The 12,494-nt window shown below is 36.8% G+C and overlaps 1 protein-coding gene across 1 annotated transcript in view; it reads right to left on the bottom strand.

Annotated features, from left to right (window-relative positions):
• The window catches only part of KDM3B (lysine demethylase 3B), a 59,488-nt gene that overhangs the window by 38,712 nt on the left and 8,282 nt on the right, over window positions 1-12,494 (bottom strand). Inside the window, exons 2-3 of the mRNA XM_072956901.1 lie at window positions 6,839-7,006; window positions 1,603-1,716 (exon numbers count right to left, since the gene is read on the bottom strand). Of these exons, the coding sequence (XP_072813002.1) occupies window positions 1,603-1,716; window positions 6,839-7,006 (282 nt within the window). The remainder of the gene's footprint in view (window positions 1-1,602; window positions 1,717-6,838; window positions 7,007-12,494) is intronic.

The following is a 12,494-nucleotide window of genomic DNA, read 5'->3' on the forward strand; positions in this document are numbered from 1 at the left end:
AATGAATACCAATAATACGTAACCAGATGAGAAAAATCACACCCCTGAGGAGCTCTCTATCAGCATTTGCCAAAGAATGTTCCTAGAACCCTAGTCTCATGAGGTGTTCTGCAAAAGTTAAGGATGCTAGGATCAATTAGGTTTAGGAAATAGTATATCCCCCTCAAACAACACAGGGGTATTAGAGGTACCAACTGCTCCTCCCGCCTTATGCACTCAAAAATCTGCTTATAACTTTTAACTCCCTCAAAACTTAACTCCTAATAGCCTACTGTTGACCAGAAGCCTTACTGATAACATAAATAGCTGATTAACACTTATTTTGTATGCCACATGTATTATATCTGTATTCTTACAATAAAGTAAGCTAGAGAAAAGAAAATATTAACAAAATCACAAGGAAGAGAAAATACACTTACAGTACTGTACTGTATTGGTACCCTCAGTTTATGATGTCTGTTTACAAAATGAATCATCTGTCAATACACTGCATCAAGGCTGCCTTATATAATACAAAACACTTTTAATGTTTTTGTAACTAATATACATATATACTAATATGTTATATACTAATGTACCAATATATTATACTAACACGAGACATCAAAAATGAAAAGATGTGAAAAAGAAACTCATATTAACTTATAGGAAGCACATTTATTGAAAAAAAATTCATGTAAGTGGACCTGCGTAGTTCAAACCCCTGTTGTTCAAGGATCAACACTGACCCTGTACACTGTATCTTTCTATATGCAGTAGTATATTAAAGGTTCTGAGAAGATATGCAGGAAAAAAACTGTTTAGGTCAGTGTTTCTCATACTTATCTGACAACAAAACATTTTATTCCATGTAAAGCTTTTGCTTATTTTGATACTTATCCAACATTCACTGAATGCCTACTCATATGAGCACTAGGATTACAAAAATGAATAAAGCAAGGATGATGAGAAGGAGTGAGGCCTAATGAGGAGGATTTATCAACAACAAAAAAATCATCATTAATATTTCACAGAACACAGTTTAGGAAGTACTGTCCTTGGCTGCCTCAGTAAGATAACAAAACTCTTGGAAGTTATAAGGAGAGTCTTAGAAGTCTCCTAATCTTTAATCTTTAGACAGTAACTCTCACAAGTGAGAAACAAATATTACCATCTATAAATTCTGAAACTAACTCAAATGGTAGTTTGTTTAAACTATTAACATCCCTTTTTTTGGTAATGAAAAATATAACTAAGCTCTTCAATATTTAATGTTGTTCAGAACCAGCCAATTCTCAGCCTCCCTGCCACTGGCCTAGGTGTAGGCTCTCTCAGATTCAAGTTATAGAAGCAGCCACCTCTGGTAAACAACCCTTTCTGAAGAAATCCTTACAGCTGTGGTCTTAAGTGGTTTTGGGGGTGGGGGGAGGGTGTGTAGAGGAGGAAAGAAGCCTCAGCTACCAAATGTACTTCTCAAAGGAGCAGAGAAACTTGAAAAGGCACAGGCAATTATCTGGAGGAGGTACTTGCTTCAGTACGATAAGAAAAGGGGAAATAGTCATAATCAACAGAGAAATTAGCAAGGAGAGAAACAAATATAGGACTAGAGTAAGTGTTAAGTACCTGGAACAGATGCAACCCATTAGCATCTGACAGGAAACGAAGTTCTCGATCCAGAAGGTACTCAACTGGAACCACAGAACCCAAACCGAGTTTATCTACTAGGGGAGTAAAAGTCTGTGAAGTACAATGACAAGAAATTGATTAGAACTTGGAAAAGAAAATAAATAACAATTCAACTGAATATGTAACTTCAGAGAAAACAGCCATTATTAGTATCCTTCCCTCAGTAAATAAAAATAAGCTAAAATTAAGTCCTTGGAAACATTCTCAACCCAGCATCTGCCCCTCAAATAATCATAGGAAGCAAACTAGAGCAGAAAGTCAGCCCAATACTCTTATTTACAGATAAAATGGACAAGAAGAACAAGAAATTCCTCACTCTCTCTAGGAATCTGACTAATCTTGCCAGGCTTCAAGACGGCTAAATTACAGTAAATTCCCAGAATAAAGAGTTACAGCATTATCATCTCTAGAACTCCTGATACCTTTGTGAGATGTCTAAAATACTCAGTGGTATAAATATGTGTGGGTGAATTCACATGACTGTTTCATAAATAAATTGCCTACAAAGTCACCCAGGGGACTAGATCCATTTAAGTTCAACTGGAAGGTGGCCTTAAATACAAATGAGAAAAGACAGTTCAGTAAGTGATGACATGTATAATAGGTTAAAAAAATTGTTTTCAATATTGCTTAATTCGAGTAACCATGGGGAGAATTAGATTTTTTAGAAAAAAATCTAACTCTTTATGCCTATATTTTGATAAAAAGACAGATAGAAAAAATGGACACTCTCAGAATTAAATTTTATTGCATTATTTAGTCTGACTTCAAAACTTACTAATTCAAAAACCCTTTAAACATCAGCAACAAAAGCGAAAATAAACAAGTGGGACTACATAAAACTTAAAAGCTTCTGCACAGCAAAAGAAATGATCAACAAATGAAAAGACAATGTAAAGAATGGGAGAAAATATTTACAAATCACTTATCTGATAATGGGTTAACACTTTAAAAAAAAAACCCTCATACAACTCAAGTGCAAAAAAACAAAAACAGAAAAACAACCCCCCCTCCAAATAATCTGATTTAAAAATGGACAAATTGCAGGGAGGATATAGCTCAAGTGGTAGGGCACATCCATAGCATGCATGAAGTTCTGGGTTCAATCCCCAGTCCCTCCTCTAAGAATAAATAAATAAATAAACCTAATCTGCCCCTGACCAATCAATCAATCAATCAATCAATCAATAATGTTTAAAAATGGACAAATCACCTGATTAGACATTTTTCCCAAAGACAATGAATGGCCAAGAGGTACATGAAAAGGGGCTCAACTGCACTAATTATCAGGGAAATGCAAATCAAAACCACAATGAGTAATTAGACGCACACTTGTTAGAATTATTATCAGCAAAGACAAAGATAATAAGTGCTGGCAAGGATGCAGAGAAGGCAGAACCCCTGTGCACCATCAGCAGAAATGTAAATTGGTACAGTCACTCTAGAAAATAGTATATATATGTATATATGACTACCATAAGATCTGGCAATTCCACTTTTGAGTATATATCTGAAGGAAATGAAATCATTGTCTTGAAAAGATGACTGTACCCCCATGTTCACTGCAGCATTATTTATAATAGCCTTCTTAGAGGAGGTACTGGGATTGAACCCAGAACCTCATGCATGCTACAGATGTGCTCTACCACTTGAGCTATATCCTCCGTGCAAGAGATGGAAACAACCTAAGCGTCTGGTGATAAATGAACAGATAAAGAAAATGGGTATACACACGTGTACACAAATACCGTACATAAATGAAATATTATTCAGCCATTAAAAAACAGGAAATCCTGCCATTTACAACAACATGGCTAAATCTTGAGGGCATTATGCTAACTGAAATAAGTCAGACAGAAAAAGACAAATATGGAATGATTTCACTTACATGTGGAATCTAAAACAACTGAACTCACAGACACAGAAATATACTGGTGGTTGCCAGGGGTAGGGGGAGTGAGGGAAATAGGTGAAAGTGGTCAAAGGGAATAAACTGAAGTTAGAAGATGAGTAAATTCTGGAGATCTAATGTACAGCATGGTGACTATAGTTAATAATGCTGTATTGTATACTTGAAAGTTGCTAAGACAGCAAATCTTAAAAGTTTTTACCACATACACAATAAGGTAACTATGTGAACCAATGAATGTGTTAACTAACCTTACTGTGATAATCATTTCAGTACGTGTATATATAAAGTCATCATGCTGTACATATACACAATGTTATATGTCAATTTTGTATCAATAAAGCTGGAAAAAAATAGTTTCTATGAGAAAAAGGCTTTAAGGATTACAAAGATTGTTTCATAACCTTACTATGAGAAAAGAAAGGTGAATAAATTATTTAAAAACAAAGTATCATTATCTAATGTAAAAAGTTTCAGAATATACAGGAGAAAAGATCTCTCCAATTTTTTTTACACGTTTTGATGATTTATTTTATTATTATTTTTTAACAGCAACATTATTTATAATTGCCAAGATATGGGAGAATCCTAAAGGCACATCAGCAGATAAATGGGTAAAAATGTAGCATATGTATATGTGTGTGTGTGTATTTATAGATATGTGTATACACACACACACACACACACACTAGAATACAACTCACCCATAAAAAAGAAGGATATTCTGCCATTTGCAGCCCTTCATTCACTTTTTTTTCACTTCAAAAACTAGAATTTTATAACTGGCATAAACATTTCCATTGCACCAAAAACAACAAAATACCTAGCAATAAACTTAACCAAGGAGGTTACCTATACTTTGAAAACTGTAAAACACTGATGAAGGAAATTGAAGATGATATAAAGAAATGGAAAGATATCTTGTGCTCTTGGATTGGAAGAATCAACATTATCAAAATGGCCGTATTACCCAAAGCAATCTATAGAGCCAATGCAGCCCCATCAAAATACTCACGACATTTTTCACAGAACTAGAACAATTCCAAAATTTATATGGGACCATAAAAGACCCCGAATTGCCAAAGCAATCTTTTGTAGGTCTTTTTTTCCCTCTTGATTCTTTTTGTTCTCTTTTTTTATGGTTTGATGACTAGAGAAGTTCTTTTAACATCTGTTGTAAAGCTAGTTTGGTGGTGCTGAATTCTTTTGTTTATCTGTGAAACTTTTGGTTTTTCCATCAAATCTGAACGACAGCTTTGCTGGATAGAATATTCTTGGTTCTAAGTTTTTCCCTTTCATCACTTTAAGTATATTGTGCCACTCCCTTCTGGTCTGTAGAGTTCCTGCTGAAAAATCAGCTGATAACCTTATGGGAGTTCCCTTGTATGTTATTTGTTGCTTTTCTCTCGCTAATTTTAGTATTTTCTCCTCATCCTTAACTTTTGTCAGTTTGATTACTACTATGTGCCTTGGTGTGTTCGTCTTTGGATTGATCCTGTGTGGAACTCTCTGTGCCTCTGGACTTGGGTGGCTGTTTCCTTTTCCAAGTTGGGGAAGTTTTTCAGTTATTATCTCTTCAAAAATTGTCTCAGGTCTTTTCTCTCTCTTCTCTTTCTGGGACTCCTATAATGTGAATATTAGTGTGTTTCATGTTGTCCCCAAGTTCTCTTAAACTATCCTCATTTCTTTTCATTCTTTTTTCCTTTTTCTTTTCTGCAGTAGTGATTTTCACTAATCTGTCTTCTAGCTCCCTGATCCATTCTTCTGCCTCATTTAGTCTATTCTCGGTTCCTTCTAGTCTGTTACCCATTTCAGTGATTTTATTCAACTCTGTTTGGGTATTCTTTATATTTTCCAACTCTTTGCTAAAAACTTGGCTCTGTGCATCTATACTCCTCTTGAGTTCTCTGAACATCTTTGCCATCATTACTTTAAACTCTTTCTCAGATAAATTGCCTATCTCCTCATCACTTACTTCTTTTTCTGGGATTTTATCTTGTGTCTTGGTTAGGAAGATATTCCTCTGCTGCCTCATAGTGTCTATCTTTCTATTTGTATTTTTAAGTAGGTTAGTTACATTTCTTGACCTTGGAGAAGTGGCCCTCTGTGGGAGACGCCCTATGTGTCCCAGCAGTACACTCCTCTCTTGTCACTCAAGGACCAGGGTCCAGGTGGTCCCAGTATAGAGTCTGGCCTGTGTTTGTAGAGTCCTTCCAGAGGCTTTGGGATTACTGTTTCCTTATTTCTGGTATCTGTGCCCTGGTGGATGAGGCTGGACTAGAGGCTTATGCAGGATTCCTGGCAGGAGGAGTCAGTGTCTGCCCACTGCTGGGTGAAGACTGGTCCTGGACCTCTGGTGGGTAGGGTTGTGTGCAGGGGCATCTGTGGCTCAGAAAGTCTGCTTATAGATATGTTGTCTGGCCTGAGGCTTCCTAGCCCTTAAGCCTACAGGTTGTTGAGTGGGGCTAGGTGTTGGTGCTAATGATCCAATCAAGATGTCAGCCTCCAGGAAAACTCATGTAGATGAACACTCCTGGAATGTCCCCCACCAGCTTTTATGTCCCCTGGGCATGCCACAATGGTTCCTTATCTCCCCAGGAGACCCTCCAAAACCAGGCAGGTCTGGCCCAGGTTCCTTTGAAATCACTGCCTCTGCCCTTGGACGTGGCACACATGAGATTCCATGTATGCTTGCCAAGAGAATGAAGTCTGTTTCCCCCAGTCCTATGGGGCTCCAGGAGTTAAGCCCAACTGGTCTTCAAAACCAGATGTCCGGGGTCTCTTCCTCTTCCCAATGCCAGAACCCCAGGCTGGGTAGCCTAACATGGGGCTCAGAACTCACTCCTGTGGGAGAGCCTCTGTGATTTAATTATTCCTCAGCTTGTGGTTCACCCACCCAGGGGGGTAATGGGGCCCGATTATATCGCAAGCATGCCCCTCCTACCATCCCACTGTTTCCAGTTGAAGCAGATCTTTTTTGGTAGGTTCCAGTCTTTTTTATTTTCAATAGTTGTTTAGCAGTCAGTTGTGGTTTTGTTGTAGTCACAAGGAGAGGTGAGCTCATGGTCCTACTACTCTGCCATCTTGACTGGAAATCTCTTTTCAAGATCTCTCTAATTTTTGCTTTGGTTACTTCAGACTAAAAGTGTGTTAAGGACAGAGTACTGGAGTTCTGGGAATTCTCAAGAGTTCAGCTATAGGATAAGTACCATATAGTATAGGAGTAAAGCCCAAACCTGTTCATAGCCAATAGAAGTCACTCACCAGTGCTGGCCACTGTGCAATTGAGACTCGAGTGCCCTGGACAAGGACCGGGTCCTTTCGGGGCGCCCACACTAGAGACCCTTCCAGCAGAAGCACAATAACTTCTTCAGCATGAACTTTAACCCAGGAGTGTTGCTTCCAGTTACAGCCATCAAATTCTACAAAGATCTGCAAAAAGAGATAAGCAATCTTGATACTAATATATATAAAATAGATAAACAACAACTATATATTATACAGCATAGGGAACTATATTCAATATCTTGTAGTAACTTATGGTGAAAAAGAATATGAAAACGAATATGTATATGCTCATGTATGACTGAAGCATTATGCTGTACACCAGAAATTGACACACTGTAAACTGACTTTACTTAAAAAAAAATATATATATGTACACACATTAAAAAAAAAACCTTGATTCACATTTGGGAAAATCCCATGCTATAATATAGAAACAAGTACAGACCTCCTGTTATGAAAAACTGACTAGGTAAAATCCTACTAATTTGTTTTTAATTTCTTTTAATAAGTTTCAATAAAAACTAATCTTACTTCGAAGCCAGGAAGCTGGTCTCATTCTCACTCTGAAAAGGGGATACAGAGTTAAGGGGGCATGAGTTATCCACAGTTAGTAATTTTTCACTGTGATCCTATTTTGCAATTCTGAGTTTCCAATTCACATCTAAGCACACTAGCTGGGGACTTAACTGTGTATTCTTATAGTGTGCTAGGTTCAGGAATACAGAGAGAAATCTAGCACATTTCTTGGTTTCAAAGGATTTAAAGTCTAATAGATAGGAAATTTTTTACACTTCTACTGAAAATAACCGTGAGCCTCTTTAATTCTGAATAAGTTATATACACTCATGGTACAAAATTCAAAAGGATAAACACTAAAAATAAAAAAAATTGTCCTCCCAGTCTCACATGTGGGTTTTAAAGTACCACTGCCAGAAGTGATCTCATATCTGCTAGCAGAGGCATGCTGTCGTCACAATGCTTTGCTTCATCCCAGAAGAGACACTCCACTTTTTGAGATACACTTAAGTAGATTCTGTAAGGAGTTTCTGAAAGCAGTTCATATTAAATGAAACTACATTTTTCTGATAAATGGTATGTTTAGGTTTGACTTTTCCACATAAATTCTGACATCTGAGCATGCTTAACACAGCATAAAAAGCAAGTCATATGTATAGGTATCAATATTTAGAACAGGTATGTCCAATGCCTAAGACATAGCTGGTCACAAAAGAAAGGCTAGAGTATTTATATTCCATTTCATTTTCAAAGAGTTTTAGTTGGCTTTGGGAAACATGCAATAAAATGATAAAATATAAGTTAAAAAATCAGGGCTAAGCAAACTGCAACAGGAAGTCATATCAAAGTATAAAAAGAGGGAAAACTTAAGCAGGCAATAAGGATCTACGCAGCTGTATGACTGAGTGATATATGATATATGATTGACTGATCAACTGATTTGGCTCTGAGCTTCCTAAATGCCAGTCTGAAAATGGAGAGAAGGTCAGTTGCCATAGTCCTCACTGTCTAAAAGGAATACATAAAGCAATTACTCAGGGAAGCAACACTTTTCCAACTATGTGGCTCTCCAAGAGGTTTCTCATGTGACGCTTCCTAAGGCAATAATGAGTGACGTAGGACAATGTCAGAATTCCCAAAGCATTCACTTCCAACTAGGAACTGCAGATTTATCAGGAAGATTTGTAAGTACTAGGGGTACCAAGCATTTCCTATAGACTGAATACTAGAGGTCTGGTACATGTATCACTCTTATTTTTTAAATATATATAGATGATATAATGAATAAAATTCAAATCCATTAAAATTGTTACTGAATTCCTAAGAGCTTTTGTCAGTATATTAGTTCTCATTCAGTCAACCTAAAAATTATAGTTAGAACTATATGAAAATTCAGGATACTTATAGAGAAACCATTGCTCAGTAGCCTAGCATTAGGCTTAATCTCCTCAAGGCAATAAATACTTGTGAATTGAAGTACACTGCTAAAAACTTATCCCAGAAATTAAATTCATTATACAAAGCTCTAGTTTTATTATTTAGAATATACCAACTAAGCTTCACAGTTGCTTTAAAAAAAAAAAAGATGGGAAAATAAGGCTCAGAAAGGGGAAGCATGATTTTTACAGAGAAAGAACACTAAACTGCATATAAAATATGAATCAGCTCACTCATATATACACACATGTTCAAGGGGCATGAAATATAACTTCAAGTAACTTGCAGATAACTGGAAACAGATGTATTAAAAAAAACTTACATTTAAGTGCAGACTCTGGCACCAAGAAAGGTAGTAATGAACAAAGCTTGGGGGTTATGTCGCAGGAGGCTTGGATTTGAACCTTAGACCCACTCACTTTTAACTGCAAAACTTGGGCAAGTCACTCGTTCTTCCTCAAGTCTTGGTTTCCTCCCTTGTGATAAGATACACCTGTCTTACCTCACAGACCGGTTATGAAAATTAAATAAAGTAATGGCTTCAAAAGCACTTTGGTCAATTGCAAAGCACTAATTGGGCAATAATGTCATAAGATAAACACAGATAAAATAAAGTATAGGGAATGTTCAGAGGCAGGAGAGATCACCTTTTAGGTGTGCAAAGGGACTGATAAAGGTTGAGGACAAAAAAAAAATGTCCCTCAAGTTCTAGGATGGCCAGGAGCTATATAGCACACTGTGGGAAGGAAGTGGGAGATGAGACTAGAAAGACTAAGTCAGTGTGGAAGATCCTGAATATTGGGATAAAATCTGGACTTCTTCCAGCTGCCGATGGGAGATGTGTATGTATGGGTGTGAGTGTGCATATGTGCAACTGCTATTAAAAGATATGAGGTCATGGCGGGAGTATATAGCTCAGTGGTAAAGTGCATGCTTAGCATGCACAAGATCCTTGGTTCAATCCCCAGTATCTCCGATAAAAAATAAAACAAATATAAACCTATTTACCCCCCCAAACAAACAAAGTGCAAAAAAAAAAAAAAGATAAGAGGTCAAGATATGAATAGAATAGTTGGTTTTAGGAAAACTCAGTTAGCTAAAGCTAGCTAGCTGTGGATATAGATGGATTAGAGTTGGGGGTAGGGTGGGGAATAGGGTGTGTTCTTACCAGACCTAGAGTAGGAGCAGTGAGACTAGGAAAGGAAGTGACTAGTGCTCATGAGAATCAATGAGTCCTATCATCAAGCATGATGACTGGCTGGATATAAGGGTAAGGAAAATTCAAAAATGACTTGGATTTTGATCCAGAAACTAGAACAGTGGTGTCATAAATGATGTTAGGAGGAGGCAAGGGCTGAAGGACAGACAAAACCTTGCAAGCCATCAAATGGAGCGTGGAATGATCACCCAGGCTGAGCCTAACCTTGAGTGACACAGTCTTCTACAGGGTAACACTTAGAAAACCAGAGAATGAGGCCCCATGGGGCCTGACGTCTAGGTGCCACGTTATAGTTCTAATCTGCCAACCATTTTAAAAACGACGTGACTCACAAAATTCTAAGTCATACCAACACACAACACTAAAAGAAGTCATTGTACTAAAGCTGTAATGATTTTAACTCTTTGTATGTAAGAACTTGAACATTTAAAAAGTTAATATTCAGGAATCCTATCAATCACACATCGGAAAACATCATGGAAAAGTTGAAATATTTGAAAGCCAAATTTCTCCTAATTTAAGGCCAATTATCTCTTAACCTGCCTAAGCAAAGGAATAAAGTGTTGAACTTGACAACAACCACAGTGCTATACATTCTGGGATCAGGTGACAGCTCTAATCTAACAATATGAATTTGTTTTGAAAGCAATATGGAATGTGAATATATGTAAACATGTTCTACCAGCATTAAGGCTTATTTCTGACCCTAGCACTGTACTTCACCTCCTAGCTAAAGATGGAAGGAGTTAGAACATATAAGGTGAAGAATCATATCAGATCAACATATGGAACATGAACTCTTAAAATGGTAGTGGCCAGGTCACAGGACAGGAAGAAGGGGTATAAACTAACAAAACTCAATGACAGTGGCTGGACTGAGTCAGAGATGGCCAAGGCAGGCTGATAATCTGAATGGGACTCAGTTTGAGTTGATTTTTTCAAAAGTCTTTTTAAAATTTCTACTATTTGTAAAAGTAACAAACACAAATTTCTTTTTATAAACAAATACAAACTACATTCTGTTGACTCTTATTTTGTGGTTGGCTATATTCTTTTGATACCTATGTAAGTTTAAAAAGCTAAAGCTCTAATCTGTTCTTAGAAACAATGATCAGTATACATATGTAAACTAAAAAAAATGTGCAGTATATTGTATATATGTATTTACATGCAATTTAATGTATATGTGCAGTCAAACTGTAATAATTCTACCTAATAAAACTGAAAAAAACAAAAAAACCAAAAACACTGTACAGCTAAAACCCAAGGACCAGAAGTGTAAAATACTTTGTTAGTTAAGGAGAGTTAGTGGAAAAACTCTTGCTTTCATTTCAAAATCCCTTTTATGGTCTATATGTGATTTACACTCACTTTGTTGACATTAAAATCAAATAAATTCTTTAAAGAATCAAATAAGTTAACTGAAGTTTGATAATATCAGATGGTAGTAATCTGAGGACTACAGGCCTTCAGGTTTATCACATAATCATATAATCATCAGTTTGGATTCTGGTTTTCCCTAAGGCCATTCTTACTACAATTAATGAAATAATTTATTCATGCACTCAACAAAAATAGAATGCCTCATAAACATATACACGTGTATGTCTGTGTGCGAATCATATCTTAAATGAGCCAACTGAGAGGTACATAAATTATTACAGTGCTATGTAATAAAGGCAATAATAAAGACTGAACATGCTAGAGTAGACATCTGCCTTGGGAAACTAGAATGGTTTCACAGAAGAGGTAGTGGTATATAAGCTGGATCTCAAAGGCCAAGCTGCATTCTTCTGGTAAAGAAGAGAGAGAAACTTTCCTGAAGGTGCAAAGGCAGAGAACATAACAGCAGATTGTTGGAGGAGGAGGAGGATGCAACAGCTAGTAAGTAAGCTGTAAAGTGCTCTGTTGGCATGTTAATGGATGATAAATTGAAACGTGGTGGCAAAGATTCTTGTTTCGTTAGCAGAGTAGTTTTTTCTTGGTTGTTTGTTTTTAATGTGAATTTGAAAATCTTTAGGCACTCTCCAGTACTCAGTCTCCCCTACACCCTTTAGTCTGTCACCCAGCTATTTCTCGCAAGCCTGGTTCCTGGACACATGTGAGTTATGTTGTCTGCTATACGCCATGGGGAGCCACTGATAGTTTTAAATGGTGGGGGAAGGGGGGAGACACACACAACACGACACCTACCAAAACAGAAATTACAAAATATTCTATAATTAGGTGAATGGCTACACACAATTTATTCATATTATGGAATAACATAAGGAAGTTTTAAAAATGAGATTTGTCTAATAGACTAACATGAAAGACCTCTAAGATATATTATATCGAAAAAAGCAAGCTGCAGATTATTTTTTAGGGGGTGGAGGGACAGGAGAAAGACTGGGACAGAAGATGTAATAGTATTTTAGCCTTATCAGTAAATGTTCCCTCTTTTTTTTCCCTGAAAATAGG

This window comes from Vicugna pacos, chromosome 3 (assembly GCF_048564905.1).
Source record: "Vicugna pacos chromosome 3, VicPac4, whole genome shotgun sequence".
Lineage (NCBI taxonomy): Eukaryota > Metazoa > Chordata > Mammalia > Artiodactyla > Camelidae > Vicugna > Vicugna pacos.